The sequence below is a fragment of the Triticum urartu genome, chromosome 5 (genome assembly GCF_003073215.2).
Source record: "Triticum urartu cultivar G1812 chromosome 5, Tu2.1, whole genome shotgun sequence".
Classification (NCBI taxonomy): domain Eukaryota; kingdom Viridiplantae; phylum Streptophyta; class Magnoliopsida; order Poales; family Poaceae; genus Triticum; species Triticum urartu.
The window spans coordinates 583,484,764-583,503,053 of record NC_053026.1 but is presented as its reverse complement, the minus strand read 5'-3'; the positions used below and the strand labels follow the sequence as shown (position 1 = coordinate 583,503,053).

The 18,290-nt window shown below is 42.3% G+C and overlaps 2 protein-coding genes and 1 long non-coding RNA gene across 3 annotated transcripts; all 3 read right to left on the bottom strand.

The window, feature by feature from the left end:
• Nucleotides 1-5,669: 5,669 nt before the first annotated feature.
• LOC125510952 (CASP-like protein 1U1) lies at nt 5,670-6,168 on the bottom strand. Its single transcript, XM_048676237.1, has 2 exons — nt 6,035-6,168; nt 5,670-5,931 (listed from the first exon to the last, which is right to left on the bottom strand). Exons 1-2 carry the CDS (start codon nt 6,151-6,153, stop codon nt 5,670-5,672), a joined length of 381 nt encoding a protein of 126 aa, XP_048532194.1. The 5' UTR covers nt 6,154-6,168.
• A 2,015-nt stretch (nt 6,169-8,183) lies between these two features.
• On the bottom strand, nt 8,184-11,116 carry LOC125510953. The gene is made up of 2 exons (XR_007284835.1): nt 10,774-11,116; nt 8,184-8,562 (listed from the first exon to the last, which is right to left on the bottom strand). It is a non-coding gene; the product is annotated as an uncharacterized LOC125510953 (long non-coding RNA).
• Nucleotides 11,117-17,128: 6,012 nt separating this feature from the next.
• LOC125506143 (CASP-like protein 1U3) lies at nt 17,129-18,083 on the bottom strand. Its single transcript, XM_048671007.1, has 2 exons — nt 17,781-18,083; nt 17,129-17,669 (listed from the first exon to the last, which is right to left on the bottom strand). The coding sequence occupies exons 1-2, from the start codon at nt 17,969-17,971 to the stop codon at nt 17,261-17,263; spliced, it is 600 nt and encodes a 199-aa protein (XP_048526964.1). The 5' UTR covers nt 17,972-18,083; the 3' UTR covers nt 17,129-17,260.
• Nucleotides 18,084-18,290: the final 207 nt, after the last annotated feature.

Below are 18,290 nucleotides of genomic sequence, written 5' to 3'. Positions count from 1 at the left end.
TGTCCATGGTCAAGAAATCATAACCATCTATTGATCAACGCGCTAGTCAACTAGAAGCTTACTAGGGACATGTTGTGTTCTATGTATTCACACATGTATTACGGTTTCCAGTTAATACAATTATAGCATGAACAATAGAAAATTATCATGAACAAGGAAATACAATAATAACCATTTTATTATTGCCTCTAGGGCATATTTCCAACAATATATAGGAGGACGAAGTAGGTCGGTGGAGCAACGAGGGGCCCACGAGGGGGGAGGGCGCGCCCAGGGGGGTAGGCGCGCCCCCTGCCTCGTGGCCGCCTCGTTGATTGCTTGACGTCCACTCCAAGTCATCTGGATCACGTTTGTTCCAAAAATCACGCTCCCGAAAGTTTTATTCCGTTTGGACTCTGTTTGATATTCATTTTCTACGAAACACTGAAATAGGCAAAAAATAGCAATTTGGGTTGGGCCTCCGGTTAATAGGTTAGTCCCAAAAATAATATAAAAGTGTAAAATAAAGCCCATTAACATCCAAAACAGATAATATAATAGCATGGAACAATCAAAAATTATAGATACGTTGGAGACGTATCAGACATGAACAATCTAGGTATTGTAGCCCTTGAGAATATATAACCTATTACCTAGTGAGGAGGAGGAGGATGAGGAGGGTTTAGAGATTATGGACACTGTAGAGCCTCTGATAAGGGAGGGCATTGTTCCGTCTCTTACCGATACTACGTTTCCGAAGGGTGATGAGGAGAAACCCAAGCGACCCTAGAAACGGAAAATTTATCCGACTTCGGCGGTTCGTAGAAGTGCTAGGGTCAAACATAAGAAAAAAATCATGATGACCTATGAAAGGAATCTTCTGGAATAGCAGAGGTCTAGCTGACTTGGCTAAACGTAGGTTCCTGGCTGAGACAACAGTAGAACAACATCTAGATTTTATTGCACTTATGGAAACAAGACGAGATAATTTTACCTCACAATTCCTTGGAACCCTTTCTGGTGGAATTGATTTTGATTGGCACATCTTACCTCCTAGAGGAAGATCCGGTGGGATTTTGCTAGGGGTCAGATGTGAAACACTTGAGGTGTTGAATGTGGTTCGGGGAGATTTTACGGTCAAGTTTCGGGTGAGACCAAAATTGGATGGTTTCCGATGGTCTCTTGTGGCTGTATATGGAGCGGCACAACCTGAACTTAAACCAGATTTTCTAGCTGACCTAGTACGGATATGTGGAAATGAAACTCTACCGATTTTAGTTGGTGGGGATTTTAATATAATCCGGAGAAGAAATGAAAGAAACAATGATAATTTTTATGGGCGTTGGTCTATGATGTTCAACATGATTATCGAGAGTCTCAATTTGCGAGAAATTGAACTCACTGGTAGACAATTTACTTGGGCCAATTCTCTGCCCACTCCCACTTATGAGAAGTTGGATAGGGTACTCGCCAGTGTAGAATGGGAACAAAAGTACCCTTTGGTGTCGGTTCATGCGATGCAGAGAGCGGTCTCAGACCACACACCCCTTCTTGTAGACTTGGGAGAGGCTACACACGTTGCAAATAAAAATGTCTTTTCTTTCGAACTAAGTTGGTTTGAGAAAGAAAACTTTTTGGAGATCATTGCTCGCGAATGGGCAAAACCTATGACTGGACGCACTAGTATTGAACGATGGAAGAATAAGATCAGACATCTGAGACAGTTTTTGAGGGGTTGGGCTAGAAATGAGAGTGGGATTTACAAACAAGAGAAAGAACGACTCACTCATTTAATTGAGGTGCTAGACTTAAAAGCCGAGACTAATCTCCTTACTATTAGTGATCAAAACTCCAAGTACGAAGCTGAGCAAGGCTTACGGGCTCTTCTTAGAGAAGAGGAGCTCAAGTGGGCACTGCGTGCTAAAGTGCTTAAGGTCGTCCAAGGGGATGACAATACAAAATTCTTCCATTTGATTGCGAATGGTAAACATAGGAAGAAGAAAATTATACAGCTTGAACAGGACGAGGAGACCATTGTGGGGCATGAGAATTTGAAGGCTTATATTACTAATTACTATAAACAAATTTTTGGGCATCCGGAAGCAAGCACGGTGGCCCTTGATGAATCTGTGTTTGGAGATATACCACAACTCCAGGAAGAGGAGAATGGTATTTTATCTGCACCTTTTACTGAGAAGGAGATTTTTAGTGCCATCTCACAAATGAAACCGAATAAAGCACCGGGACCAGATGGGTTTCCAGCTGAATTCTATAAGAAATGTTGGCATATTATTAAGGATGATCTTATGCCTATGTTTCATGACTTTTTTAGTGGTCATCTCGAGCTATTTCACCTAAACTTTGGTTTGATTACGTTGTCACCCAAGAAAGAAGAAGCAGTTCGGATTGAACAATTTAGGCCAATATGTCTTCTTAATGTGAGTTTCAAAATTTTCACAAAGGTTGGTACCAACAGATTGACACAGATTGCTCATTCAGTGGTACAACCGAGTCAAACAGCGTTCATGCCAGGTCGACACATACTTGAAGGGGTAGTCGTTTTGCATGAAACGCTTCACGAAATCCATTCGAAGAAGCTAGATGGGGTTATCTTCAAAGTGGATTTTGAGAAGGCATATGATAAAGTTAAATGGTCTTTCCTTCAGCAGGCAATGCGCATGAAAGGATTTAGTGAGGCTTGGCGGAACCAAGTGGGTTCTCAAGTCCAGAATGGTAGTGTCGGAATTAAGGTCAACGATGATATCGGCCATTACTTTCAGACACATAAGGGTTTGAGACAAGGTGATTTGTATCCTCTCTTGTTTAATGTAGTGGCTGATATGTTGGCCATTCTCATCGGCAGAGCCAAGCAGCATGGTCAAGTGGAGGGCTTAGTTCCTCATTTGGTCGATGGAGGTGTTTCCATCTTGCAATATGCTGATGACATGGTCTTTTTTATGGAACATGACATTGCCAAAGCGCGTAACATGAAACTGATATTATGCCTCTTCGAACAATTGTCTGGCTTAAAGATTAACTTTCACAAGAGTGAGTTGTTTTGCTTTGGGAGGGCCAAAGACGAGCAAGACACTTATAGACAACTTTTCGGGTGTGAATTAGGGTCTTTACCATTTAGTTATTTGGGCATACCAATTCATCACCGTAAGTTGTCTAATAAAGAATGGAAGTGTATCAAAGATCGAATTGAGAAAAAACTGAGTTGCTAGAAGGGCAAGCTTATGTCTTATGCAGGTCGGCTGGTGCTAATTAATCCGGTACTGACCAGTATGCCGATGTTCCTATTATCTTTCTTCGAAATTCCGAAAGGTGTCTGAAAGCGACTTGATTTCTTCAGGTCTCGTTTCTTTTAGCAGTCAGATGAGGCCAAAAGAAAGTACCGACTGGCGCGATGGGACATCATGTGCCCAGGTTACCATGAGACCAACTGACTTGCCATTCTGGAAAGGGCTGATGCGAACGAAGGATTTGTTTTTCCGTAGGATCGAATTCTTGTTGGCAATGGGATGTCAACAAGATTTTGGAAATACACGTGGTTAGGAGGGACACCTCTGGCCATGCAATATTCTATCCTTTATAACATTGCACAACATAAGGGGGATTACGTAGGCACAGTGTTACAAATGATTCCTTTAAATATTCAGTTCAGACGTGCGCTAGTTGGTGAGTGATGGTCTGCCTGGTTGCATTTGGTTCGGAGATTGATAAATGTTCAACTTTCCGACCAGCCGGACTCGATCCATTGGACACTAGCTAAAAACGGGGTTTTTACGGTGAAATCTTTCTATATGGACTTGATTAATTCTGGCCCAATCTCAAGATCGTTGTATATTTGGAAGACTAAGGTCCCCTTGCGTATTAAAATCTTTATGTGGTTTGTCCATAAACAGTTCATCCTTACCAAGGATAATTTAATCAAAAGGCGGTGGGTAGGGAGTTCACGTTGTTGTTTTTGTGATCATGACGAAACAATACAACACTTATTTCTTGATTGCTCACTCGCCAAATTGCTTTGGAGAACCATTCATATTGCCTTCAACATTAATCCTCCGGTTGATATTGAATCGTTGTTCGGAACGTGGTTAATTGGGGTTGAACATATTACTGCAGCTCGTATTCGGATTGAAATATGTGCGCTTTTGTGGGCTATATGGAACTGTCGAAATGATTTGATCTTTAACAGACAACATAATTTGAATTTGTTACAGGTTATCTTCAGAGCTATCACATGGATCCGTACATGGTCATTACTTACTCCTATGGACTCCAGGTAGCCTTTGGTTACTGGATGCACCCACTAGGAGATGGTAGCACGGGTTATATTCAACCGGTTCGGATGAGGGTCACATAATAGGATAGAAGTCTAGAGAGCTTATCCTTTATTTCGTCTTATCGGTTGTAATTTTGAGACTATCTTTTTTCTTTATTTTACTCCTTTTGTGAGCTGTAATTTCAGGACGACTTTGTGACACTTTTGTGGCTTTTTAATAAGATGGATGCATGCATCATCATGATGCAGAGGCCGGGGGTACGCCTCCATTTCCAAAAAAATAACATTTTTAAAATATATGTTTTTGATGTATACTTTTATTCAATAAATTTTGCACATTTTTTTGTACATTACGACATTTTTTACACATTTTAAAATTTTAAATACATGATCAACATTTTTTCATATACATTATATATTTTTTATACATGAGAAAAAAATTATACACTGATTTAACATTTTTGAAATGCTGGATTAAAAAATTTAAATACATGATCAGCATTTTTCATACACATGTTATATTTTTTGTGTACAATTTTTCGTACACATGTTATATTTTTTGTGTACAATTTTCTTAAATCTGCATAGGGCAGATATGGAGATGTCCGGGCACGTCCACCACGTCGAATTGACAGTCTGACCCCTACAAAAAGTCCAAATCCCCCCTCCGACCTACCCCTTTTCACTTGCTTCTCTATACCAGACGTCTACAGCTCCGACACCACCCTTGCGCTGGACTACACCTTGCTGAGTTCGACACATTGTAATTCAAAAAGAGCTATGCAAACATCAATATTCCGTTTGTGAAGGATATAGATTGTGACTATGAATCTTCTATGTGATAAGTAGAGAATATCAATAATGACAGTCTATCTCCTTAACAAATGGTGCAATGATGACTGAAGTTTATCGCTTTTGGACGACCTGGCTATTTAAGCCGGTCGATTCACTCCTCACGCGGCGAGGTGGGACTATACATCCAAAACCCGCGCGCCAACTTAATACGGATGTGAAAATCTTAAGTATGAGCAATTTTTCCGGTGTTTTTAACAACCCCGCCGGCCTAACATGGACTAACATCCAAAATGATCGACCTGTATGTTTTTGCATGTATTAGTTGTTTGAAAGATAGGGTTTGTGATGGCAATACAACCGCAACAGCAACTACTAGACAACGAGTATCCATCCATCGATCATTTTTTTTTCGGGGACCATCAATCATTGAATAAACACTAAAAAGAATCATTGAATAAGAGAGAAAAAATGCATCATCATTTCTACAGTTGTACAAACCACAAGCAGTTCCTCTGTTTTCCCCCGCTGAATCTTGACGCTGTCAATTGCTAGCAGCCGGGGCTGGAGCATCCGTGTTTGCAGGCAGAGCCACCGCCGCGGGCAAGCCCTAGCGTGGCGCGTTCCCTGCCAGCGCCGCGACCAAGACGGCAGCGGCCGCGCACGTGCCAACGGCCGCCGCGATGCCCACCCTCCCGCGGAACGCGTCCGCCCCGCCGGCGAAGCAGCCGCGCGCGGCGAGCGCCGCGCCGGACGCCGAGAACAGGAGGGCCTGCGCGGCGGCGTCGAGGAGAGACACGACGATCGAGCCGCCGCCCCCGTGCACGACGAACAGGTAGAGCGCCAGCGCCGAGCAGACGGCCGAGACGACGCTGCCCACCACGAAGTAGCGGCGAGCGCACGAGTCGCAAGGGTAAGTCACCGGTTCTAAGCGACAGGGTAGGTGCACGTACGATATTTTTTGCCAAAACTTACACCAGAGCGCTGTTGTAGGAGACGACGCTGCCCATCACGACGGCGGCGCCCACCGACAGCGCCAGCGCCACGATGCGCAAGGCGAGGCTCGCCGCCTTCGCCCCGCTCATCTCGGCCATTGCCAGGGAATTCGCCGAGAGGATGAGAGCAAAAGCAAGATGTGAAGATGGTTGTAAAGTAAAAGCAGTGTGAAAGTATTTATCAGGGTTTTATCTTCTTTTCGAGCAAGCAAACATCGGTACGCCATGTCAAAGATCAGTTAAGAAATAAGTCCGAGAGCCCCAAATGTGCGCACCATCGAAACCTTCAAATGACATATATCATGTACTGGGATCCACAGAATTAAGCAAGCATTCGAAGTCATAATTGTTTAGTTCTGAAAAGATCCAAAGAATGCCATTGACCTGTATCATGTATGTTTGTGATTATACTGGGATTAAGAGAAGAGGTCCATTGGTGAGGAATACACTCAACTTCTTTTACTTTTTTTTTGCGAGACGAATACAATCAACTGATGCCCAGTCTTGGCTGTCACTTTGAGCCTCAAAGTTAAAACCTTGTTGTGCAACTTGCGAGTCCCGGGGTTGCGGGGTTTAACAAGGAACAAGGAGCCCATAAACGATTGTTTTATTTGAAGTTGTTCAACGGCCCGTCGAGACAATGATCTTATTAGTAAACAATATTAGTAATCAGTGTCAAGATGAACAAAGGTGCTTTCCCAGGAACTTAATTTTCAAAAAGAACAGATACGGTGGATTGACTTGCGGTTAACTTCGTGTGCATTGACACCCTTTATCCATATAAATTTCTGTCCTGCAATTTTCAAGTCAGGGAGTTGCTCAGTTGACAGGGACAGACATCGTTAACAAAGAATTCATAAATGATGTGCTTATTTCAAGTTGTTCAACAATCGAGCAAGATGATGACCTTGATACTGTTAGTAATAGTGTCGAATCATAGTTCAAGTTTCCCCCTTTGATTGAACAGTTCCATCAAACATACCATCATCTCCATCAGTTAGGACATGCTCACTGTTCTATCTCATTTTCGTCTTATTGATTAATTAAATATCTAACAGAACAGTGAAAGTATATTACATAAATAAAAAGGAACGAAAGGCTAGAGTCAATCCAAGCAGTGAGTTGAGCGCGTTGTGATGTTTTGCTCTTATTCAATAAGTTTGAGGTTTCCCCTGAGATTGGTGCTCCATCCTTGAACGTTTGCGGGTATATTCTTGAAAAAAAATCATTTCTCTGGAGCTAAATATTCAAGCACCCCATGATCAGAACGCCCAGTGATATCTTTTTTCTGGAGCATATCAGAAGCTAACATGATTTCATCAAAAAAGAAGTCCAGCATTGCAAGGCAAATGGGCAGTCCCAAAAAAGATGATGCAGGGTCTCCTTGTCATGTTCTACCACAGAGAGCACAATTGTAGCTGGGCATGCGGAAGGTTCCGTGTGTTTATTCTAGGGACTGTCTATTTTACATCCGTATGAAAACCAATTCGCCTTCAGTCATATTTTTCAGCCAACAAAAGAATGACAAGTGTCCTGTTTCCTGTGTCCTCTGTCCAGTGTTATCTGTCCCACAAATTCACTTTTAAACAGGTCCAGGCCACAAACTTTTGACGGGTCCACACCCGGAACTTTTCAAACACACACAGATATCTACAGTGCCCACTTACAAAAGACTAATTTTACACTAAACAATTACAGTGACAAAACACTAAAAATGCACTGTAAGTCCAGTAAAAATACCACTTGGAAATACAGTGTAAAATCCACTGCAATGCCACTATGATTTACAGTGGAGACTACACTGAAAATACCACTTAAAGAACAGTAAAAAATCCACTAAATAAAGGACTTCAATTTCACTAAGAAAATACAGTGTAAATCCACTTAGATTTACTGTGTAAATTACTGTGTAATCCACTAAGATTTACTATGTAAAAAGAAACTAAAAGTACAGTCAAAATCCACTAAGATTTACTATGTAAAAAGAAACTAAAAGTACAGTCAAAATCCACTAAGATTTACTGTGTAAAACTAAACTATAAGTACAGTAAAAATCCAAAGATTTACTGTGTAGATCCACTAAGATTTACTGTGTAAAACCAATTAAAGTACAGTGTAATTCCACTGGGTAATACAGAGCAAAATCAATAATTACACTGTAAATCATCACGGATTACAGTGAAAAAAATTCAGAATTACAGTGTAACTTATGCGCCTTCAATTCCACTAACAATTACACTGTAATTCCACTAAAAGAAAATTCAAATTCCAAAAATAAGCATTACAGAGGAAAATCAACTGATAATTACACTCAAAATTAGTAGGAATTACAGTGTAAATCAAACTTCGAAATTCCATTAGCTATTAATTCCACTGTAATCCATAAAATTCACTGCACTAAAAAATAATTGCACTGAAACTACTTCCTAACACACCAGACATGACCTGAACAGTGCTCTGCCATTCCATGTAGTTTGGCATATCAGGCGTAGGCTCCACATGCTGTTGCTGCACATAATAGAACAATGCTAGTTCATGAGCTAATGCATAATAGAACATGCTTTCTTCATTAGCTGATGCATATGAGATTTATGCAATGCATTTATATCTTCTACATCATTTGCGCATGTAGTAGCTTGGTAAAAGAGTATGCGCTGCTCTGTAATTTGTCAAGAAACTAGTTAGAGAAAGCATATTTGATAATGTTATTTATTTTCAGGAATGTTTTCTGCTATTAAAAAGCCATACGTTAACAAAATCTGCTTCATCGTCATTCAGGTACAATGCATGCCCCTTGATGCTCCCTTCTTTAGCATTTGGTTCGTATGTATGCACCTGCACTCAAATTTCTTCGAGCCAGACAGAAAACCACTACGAATGCCGATATAATTACACTGATAAGAGATACAAATTACAGTGACAAACCACTACGAAATACAGAATTATTTCAAGTAATTCACTAAAAGAAAGCCTCTTGGGTTTGATTTGCAAAGCCATACACAAGAATACAGTGTAAACCCACTAATGTTTACAGCGAAAAAACAGAAAGATTACATAAATCCACTAGGATTACATTATAAACCAACAAACATATACACTAAGATTATTGTAAGATTGCAAAGAATTACAGTGTAATACCGATAAAATTTAAGTAGAAATCCACTAAGATTTCCTTGACAAGTATTTTCGGACGGAGGGAGTACAATGTAAAACCCACTAGGAACTATAAACTAAGAACTAAGAACTAGAATTCAAAGCACTGTAATGGTGAAGTGAAACTGAAGATCCACTGTAAATTATAAATTGTTAGCACTGTAAATTACTTCTGAACTGCCCAACTTACGGAAATTGGGACAAAACAATTACTGTGTCTAGCAAACAAAAATGCAGTTATAATTACAGCGCAAAACAAGTCATAATTACACTGCAAAATACTAAGATTAACATTGCAAAAGCACAAACATTTACAGTGCAAATGCACGAAGAAGTACAGTGCAAAGCCAATAAAGATTTACAGTGTAAATCCACTAAAACTGGGGAGAAAAATAATGATAATCATGACAGTAAACCGAAAACTCTAGTTCCTAAAATCTAAAATCCAAACCTTAGAAAATCAAGAGCTACAGCAGGACCAACCTACATCAAGCTATGGACTCGAAGGACGCGAAATTCAACGGCAAACTAGCATCAACACTTACACGCTAAAAAATGGGAATTACACAATGCAAATCCACTAGGAATTACACTCTAAACCCAGTAGGAATTACACCGAAAGCCAAAATGAATTACATTCTAAACCAACTGCAAATCCAATGACAAATACAGTATAAATCCGATGAAATACATTGTAAACCCAGCGAGAGGTACAGTGTAAGTCCACTAGGAATTACACTGCAAAACCAAACAGGAATTACACTGCAAATCCAATAGGAATTACACTGTAAATCCGATGAGAATTACAGAGACAATCCCAAGGCAACCAGGGGACCAACCATACATCCACACAGTGACAACAAAAAACGGCCCAGGGGAAAATTAACACATAGATACACTAACTAACAACACTTGAGAGCAGGGGACTGAACACGATCCACTATGTTCAGATTGCACAATATCGCATACAGATCAACCAAACAACCAGCCGAATTCAAACAAGTAACCACAATGTCATGCCCCATCTCATGATAGATCTCACAAAATACAAGAGGGATTTGGGGAGGATAGGATATGGAGAGGAGAGTTGGGAGAGGTTCAGAGAACAGGAGAGACGGTTCAGACTTAACTCCCGCATGCCCAGCTAATATACAGAGCACACACACCCTGTCACGTGGGCACACCAGTCAGCCCACCACACCTACTCGAGGCTTCACCCTCTGCAACCATGTCTGACTGTTGTGTTCTGCGCCATCGTCTGGATCATCAAGTTCAGGCGACTCGTTGTCCACCGGCGCCGACGCAGGTGAAGGCGTGACACACATACAGATTAATCATAGCCGACGCAGGTGAAGGCGTGACACACATACAGATCAATCAAACTAACAAGTAAATAAAAAGCCTAATCAAAATCGCATGGCAGACGAGTTTCAATCCCAGAAACGACGCAACCTCACACATCTACAGCAGAGGATGTGGGAGATTAACACAAGCAACGGATCTGACCGAGAAAACCCTAAGCACTAACAAGCAGATCTGAGGAACAAACAAAGGGATGGAACATACCAAATCAGACGAACAAAATCGACGAGCGGCGAAATAATGGGGCCTGGAGCGGCGAGGGGCAGCTCCAAATCGCCATGGCGATCTCTCTCACTCGCCTCTGTTCCGGATTACATGTTCGAAATGACAAGGGGGTCGAGCGGCGAGGAAAGAGACAGAAGAAGCTACACGGGGAGAAAAGAAAAAACACTGGCGCGGGATAGCGAGCGGAGCCGAACGAAGCGGACCCGATAAGAAAAGTCAGCGTCAACAAAGGACGGAAAGAAACACGAATCTCGTGACGGAGATCACGCGGCTCAAAAAACGCATGAAAGCCAAATGTTTTCATCCGTATGAAAAATTAGCAATTCCGTTATTCTATCATGGCCTTGAACCAGTTCAGAAAGCGTGAAGGATGTTCAAACTTCAACGTCATCAATGGGGATGCTAAGCTGTGGGCGTGGTTCCAGTGGACAGCATTGACCTGAATTTAGTTCAGGTGACACTGACACAATTGCTTATTCAATGCTCTATTTCTTCTTCAGACCTTCACATGCTGATTTTTCTGCATTGGACTGAAGACAATGTCACAAGTCCGCTGCATAGAATATATTCTTTCCATCACAAATATCCACGAATATATCTTGATCATCGTAATAGCCTGATAGCCTCAGAGGATTTGACTAGGAGTATGTAATGCTGTTGAGAAGCCATCGGTGATTAGCCGAAGGAAGGCTATTAATCAATAAGGAACCAACAAAAAGTTGTTGCCATGGTTTAGCAAAACCAGTCAAATACACGATAAAATTTAGAGTGAATTCCATTTTTTACCTTGTAGTTGTACATTTGTGACACATATTACCCTATTTAGCGGAACTTTTATCGAAATGTCAGATTTTGAAGACTTTTAACACGGTTTTACCCCAGTTTTACATTTTGTTTGTTTATGGTCGATAGGATCGGCATGTTGCGTCATTGATTTGTAAAAAAAACTGTAAGGATCGGAGGGCATCATTGACGATCTTGTCCAAGCTTCTCTTGTCTATCTGTTCCACTCCTTGTGGCCGTCCACATGTTTTTGGATACAGGGCGTCACCTCACACCTTACCTGATGGACACGCATTAAAAAATAAGGGTCCAAAGATTTCAAAAGGGGTATTCTAGACGAATTTTCACTGGAAGGGGTAATTAGTGTCACAAATGTATAAATATGGGGTAAAAAGTGGAATTCACTCTAAAATTTATGAGCTATCTAGTTTAGACTTCATGTGTACCCATAGCCTGTACCACTGTATTGTCTGCCAAAATATATGAAAATGGTCTACTCTTCCTTTCACAAGTGTTGTCATATTGAAATTTCTTCCTTTCCTGATAGGACCACATGTCCACATTTGATTCAATGAACAGTAAGGTTAGAATCCATTAGTAGATCAGTTTATCCATGGTGATGGGATTTGGTTGATGCCTTTACATATTCATCAAAAAAAGAAAGATGGATGTGTCCACTGGAGGCAGTAGCCAGGTAAGCACGTCCTGCCGTTATTAGTGTTTAGCCGTGTCGGGACAGTTTAAAACTGACCACGAAATGTAATTGCAGTTCAGATTTCAGAAAAGATGATATACTTGCAGTGCATGGACAAGTAATATAAACCTGGTACTCGTAGTACAGTACCTGTACATAACTGCACGAGTAACCGGGTTCAAGCTTCAAACGCCCGTAATCCAAGAATTTTGAGATAGTTATAGGGCCAGTAGTCTTGAGCTTTTAGAAGTTCCTGACGAACTAATGGTGCCTCCCTTTGCTAAATTAGATCGTACTGTACTAACTAACTTGGGAGATGGAAAAGTCATAGACCTTGGTGGGAAGGGTGGCCTGATGCTCCTGCTGATGAACCTTCATTATGCCACTGAGGATGAAAACTAAAACACTGCTTGATGGTGGTCGTCTACTATTCTAGTTCTTGTACCCAATGATGGTAGCCTCCCTTTGTGATGATACAGAGCCTCTTGTCAATGTCACTTCTGAACAATATTGTAGCAGTTTTGTCAATTTTAGCACAAGGGATATAATAACATATTCCTATTCACAATGATACGATGCAAGTGGTCAAGAGAAACATCATATGCAGAGAGAAGAAAACATGGAAAGATGAGTTCAGAAGGCATAATGATTGTACCAAATGCGCAATCCATATGAAGTCTGTACTCCATTATTAATTGTGCGAATCACTAGAGCAAGGCTTGCAGAGTAGAAAAATATATTAACAAATTCAAAATAAGGACTTGCTAATTCTCATCTAGATGAGAATTAACAAAGCCTCATCTAACTCCTACACTACTTGATTAATGAAAAGGAAAAAGTCCCTACGAAGCTCCGCATAAATTCCAACGGTTTAGGAGTTAGATGAGACATCTAGATGAGAGATGGACACACCCTAACATATTCTTCATTCATCAAATTTAATGACGAAATTCAAAGCAAGGCTGAGCATGCATGTATGGCTGAACATTTGAACTAAATTTAAAAACAGTTGTGGCACATGCAGGCAGAATGAGAATTGTACGTAGAATAAAGAGAAAGATGTGTTGCCAGAAGATATCCAAGGACAGCAAGAGGCGAAGCACCTACAATAATTGTAGACATGTGTTAACCAGCATCAGACATGGTCATTTCTATGTTACTCGAAGATAAATGTACATACTGATACACTACGTATCGAACCATTTTATTTCTGTTGACCCGACTTTTAGGGAAAAAAATGTTGTAGGTGCTAATTACGAGATAAAAGGTCAAGAAACAAATGAAAAATCAGAAATACTCTGTTGAGAGCAAGTAGGCCAGGAGAACAATGAACAGAGGAGAAGAAGAAGAACAGAGGAGAGAGGAGAGGAATCGTTCTCGTTGTCCACAACAAACCACGGGCCGTCGACTACAGAGCAGTGCCAGGCGCAGGCGCTGTTAGCAGATAGACAAGGAGTACGGATCTAAGATCAATTAAGCACCATATGTGATTCAACGAATCTGATGAGAAGAAGCTGTTGATGATTCTTGCTTTCAGAGGAACGTGGAAGAAGAGAAGGAGGCGAGCTAGCCTTCTGCTCCTTCACAGACGCGGCGGCCGGGTCCACCCGACCCAACTGCCGGCGCGGAGGTGACTCCCAGGGCGGTGGCGACCGTCGGCCCCGAAGCTGCTCCTGCCGGCGCGGCTACACGTCGCGCGGCGGCCATCGTTCGGCGCCCTCTGACGAGATCTCGCAAGCAGCGGCGGTATCAGGCCCTCCCTCCCCTTCTGAGTTGGCCGGCGACGAACACCCGTGTAGCCGTCGTGATGGAGGAAGAAGTAAACCCGACTGATTATCAGATGGAGCAGATCAGCAGATTGAAAGCAGTTATCAGTAGTTTGTTGCAACAGACCGTTTTTCTTATAGTCCAGCCCATCGAATGATCGAGAAACGAGAAGCTCATCACAAACTCCAGAATGATCTTACTGAACACTTGATTCTTGTGGTTTTATCAAGTTTATTTTGGATTATCACCTCATTTGGACCCTTGGGTGTGTATGGATTCGAAAAATTAAATTTGAAATGCTGTTGAATTGCATGCATTGAAATTATCAAGTTTCTAATTAATACATGTGCAGTGCAGGTATCCAGTTGAAATGGAGTATATAACCAAAAAATGAAAGAATTGGCAAAGACATATTTTACGAAGTTAAAATATAGAGGTTTTTTTATTAGCTCCATGTTTTTTAACTCCTCAAATAGTACCCATTTAGGGAGTGAAAATTTAGGAGTTCCATTAGAGATGCCTAAAGGGGCTGATCGGGTGTTCAATCATCGGCACCCGCGCTATATCCATACGACAATGTGATATAACCAATTTCTAGAGCGAGCCGTCACAGATAGACTTGCCGACACGTTGTCACAATCTCATAACCAATTTCCTTGTCTTCTTCCTTTTGATTATTTGTCTTCTTTTACGATTGTGTGTGATGTGTCTTCTACAATATTCTTAGTCACGTCTGTCAACGATATGTAACGAAGGCGGCTAGAGCCTAGGGAACTGCATGGAGTAGTTAACATTTTTACAAACGAATTCATGACAATCAATGTATGGCACTATCAATCAATCTTCTTCATGACTAACTAAACTTGTACAAACTCGCAAGTTGTGCAATGATATGGAGTGAGGTAAGATATATAGTCCACGTTGACTAGGGCTCAGTGTTGTTTATAAGCCATCAAGTACCACCCCTTGTCTGGAATGATTGATTAGCCTTCCTCGGCCAGCAAAACCTACTTGTTAATTGCAAATGTTATGTCATTGATCATTTGCGTATTGCAACTAACTACACCATAAAATGGCATATTTAAAATCAGCTATGAATAATCAACACGCGTTCTTATCTCAAGGTGAAGAGACCATGAGACTAAGTAATATGTTTTGACGATGAGTCTTGATTGTGAGGAGATTAGGTAGCTAGTTAGGCAGGTATAAACATACAAAATTTGTGTTAGGTCTGCCTGCTCGAATTTTGTAGCGCCCCGATTCCATAATCTTATTGATTGAAGGTATATCATAGTCAAGAAAAGTTAATTGTATATGTTCTGCAATTGGGTCTACATTTCTTTTTTAGGACAAATTGGGCCTACATGTTGTTCCAATCATTTTCCCACTATGCGACCACACCATAGGCAGCAGCTTCCGACTTCTAACATGAGTTAGTTGGGACTTTGGACTAGTCATGAGGCCCTCGACCAGCGCATTACTTGTTCTAATCAACTAATATGGATCCAGCATGCAGGCATGTATGTCCAGCTGAGGTACAAACATCCTACTCAAAATCCAATTATATTGGTATAGCCTCGAACTCCCACCGCAAGGTCTAAGCCTTTGATAAAATCCCAAAAATCTAAAAGCACATATATAGTTGTGATATCTTAGCTGCGACACGCGATGATTGTTAAGTTGAAAAACAAAATTCAAAAATCAGAAGGTAGGTATAATTGCGGCATCTTAGCATACAACGCATGATGATTGCTTTTCTTCCCTAAAAGATGGTCTCTTAGTAGGAAGTATATGGTACTTTTGTTCATTGCACAACATGTGTTTTCTTAGTCACATGTTTATCATTTAATTTTTATCATCTGATAATGATAAAACATGGAAACAATTATATTACCGAAAAGGACTTTCTCCTTGCTTTATATTTAAAGCAAGACAACAGAACTATACAAGGTGATGAAGATACCCTCTTAAAAACCAGATCGAAGGTAAAACAAGAGTAAGGAATAGCAACCCCCACCGAAAAGCAATCGAGACTATCATTGAAACCACGCCTCAATGGAAAATCATCAGGCATCATGCGGTTAAACACACATCAAGAGTTTTTTTTAGAGAAATTTCCAATCTATTCATTTTCAATTATGGCAGTACAAAGAACAACAGAGGTAATAAAGATTACAACCATGTCCGTGGACCGCCTAGCAATGACTACAAGCACTGGAGGGAGCCGAAGGCGCGTCACCGTCACCCCTCCCTCACCAGAGCCGGACAAAACTTATTGTGCTAGATAGTCGGAAAGTCGTCGTGCTAAGCCCCCATAGGACCAGCGCACCAGAGTAGTAACCATCGTCGATGAAGAAAGTCATAGATCGGAAGGATCAAACCTGTAAACTCCCAACCGAAGACGAACGAAGACCGGATCCAAACAGATCCACCGAAGACCAGCACCGACCTAATCTTGTGAGATCCGACAGAGACACACCTCCATACGAATCTGCTAGTCTGGCTAAACTCATGTTGCACGATGCATGTAGCCAGCCCATGCACCCTGGTAGTGGTAAGGTCATCAAATGTTCTCTTGTTGTAATGCAGGGTGACATAAAGAAGGCCAACAATATATTATCTTCGAGGTATGACAATTTCAGGTAATGTCACCCTGTTCTTTCAAATGAATTATCTGATTGTGATGCTGCTAATCTTTTGCATATGCATCTCGAGCATATGGACTGAACTTTGGTTTGTTGCGTAGCAATAGAAGCCTGCTCATCTACTTCGGTGGCACTTTTTCGCCTTCTCTTCGCTGGACAAGAGCGCTAATGAACACGCGTGTTGTTGTTTGTACCGGAAAGAAAGATACCACAACTTCGTCTCTTTGTTGGACCGCGGACGTGAACACAATGGTCCATGACCAGGACCAGAAACCATTTCGAATTTAGATCTTGACATGTTGGTTGCTTTTAACCGTAGGCTGGAGTCAACGAGCCTCGTCGTCGGTTTTCATAGGAGAAACATATGCGACAGTTAACATGGAACGGAGAGAGCGATAGTCAATCAAATACTAGAACGGCGGAAATTAATGCAGACAACAGCAGCACAACGAACAAGTTGCTCCCTTCATAACGTAGATACAAAATATAGTAGTGACCAACTAACAGCTGCACAATTGGAATGTGGTAAAAAATCGAAGCAGTCAATTAACATTATTGTACGTAACTAATACTCTGGCTAATGCTTGTGGTGGCACCCATGCTCGCAGCCGGCGTCCGAGTCGCAGTCCGACCCGGAGCTGCAGAAGGACAGCTTCAAGTTCTTCACCAGCTCCGCGGCCGACACGGCGCCGGCGGCGGCCAGCGAGATGTACATGGCCATGTGCACCTGGCTGCAGAAGTTATTTGTGCCCCGGACGGTGCCATCGCAGACGCTGACGCGCCCGCGCCCGCGCGGTGAGCAGTAGGACATGTACTCGGTGGTGGCGAAGGCGGCGCCGGTCGCCGAGTAGAGCAGCGCCGGCGCGGCGACGTCGAGGAGCGGCACGAGCACCTTGGAGCACTTGCCGCTGCCCTTCTTCCACACGCTCAGGAAGATGGCCACCCCCACCATGACCGCCGCAATGGCGTTCGCCACCACCAGGTACCTGCACGCACGAACCCGCCTTGTCAGAGCGCACGCACAAACCAGGCTCGTAAACGGGTATACCTGCATGCACGAATTCCGTCTCTAAAGGAGAAAAGCGTATTAGGCGTACACAAAGGGGCCGAAGTCGCTGTAAGTGACGGTGTGTGCCTCGGCGCCGTTCGGGAGGACGATGGTGCACTGGCTGGCCGTGACCATGAGAGCCGCCGACGCCACGGCGAGCCCCATGGCGACGACGCGGGCGGCGATGTTGACCGCTTTCAGGCGGCCTTTCGACTCGTCGCCATCGCCATCGCAAGGCATGATCGACCGGGGCCGGGAGGGGAAGACAACTGATTGAAGGCAAGATGGTAAGCTAACTTTTGGTTCTCTGGCTTGGACCAAATTGCTAGTAGCCTCAATTAGTCCACTACTCAAGAGTCGAGATTAGTGTGTATATATAAGGTTTGTGACAAGGGGATGTTCGTCGTGGATGTAGTCAAACGAGCCTGTGATTGGAGGGAGCACCAACCAACGTTAGGTCGTTAGACAACCACGCTCACGTACCTAGCGTTAGTTGCTTGCTCGCTCACTTCACCTCTCATTACTTATTTTGTTAATTCTCACTCCATTTGTCCTATGA

Coding starts and splice junctions, on each gene's coding strand:
- LOC125506143 (XM_048671007.1), bottom strand. CDS start 17,971: ATGCCTTGCGATGGCGATGGCGACGAGTCGAAAGGCCGCCTGAAAGCG. Junction 17,670..17,780: donor AGCGACTTCGGCCCCTTTGT/GTACGCCTAATA, acceptor TCGTGCGTGCAG/GTACCTGGTGGTGGCGAACG.
- LOC125510952 (XM_048676237.1), bottom strand. CDS start 6,153: ATGGCCGAGATGAGCGGGGCGAAGGCGGCGAGCCTCGCCTTGCGCATC. Junction 5,932..6,034: donor TCCTACAACAGCGCTCTGGT/GTAAGTTTTGGC, acceptor CGTGGTGGGCAG/CGTCGTCTCGGCCGTCTGCT.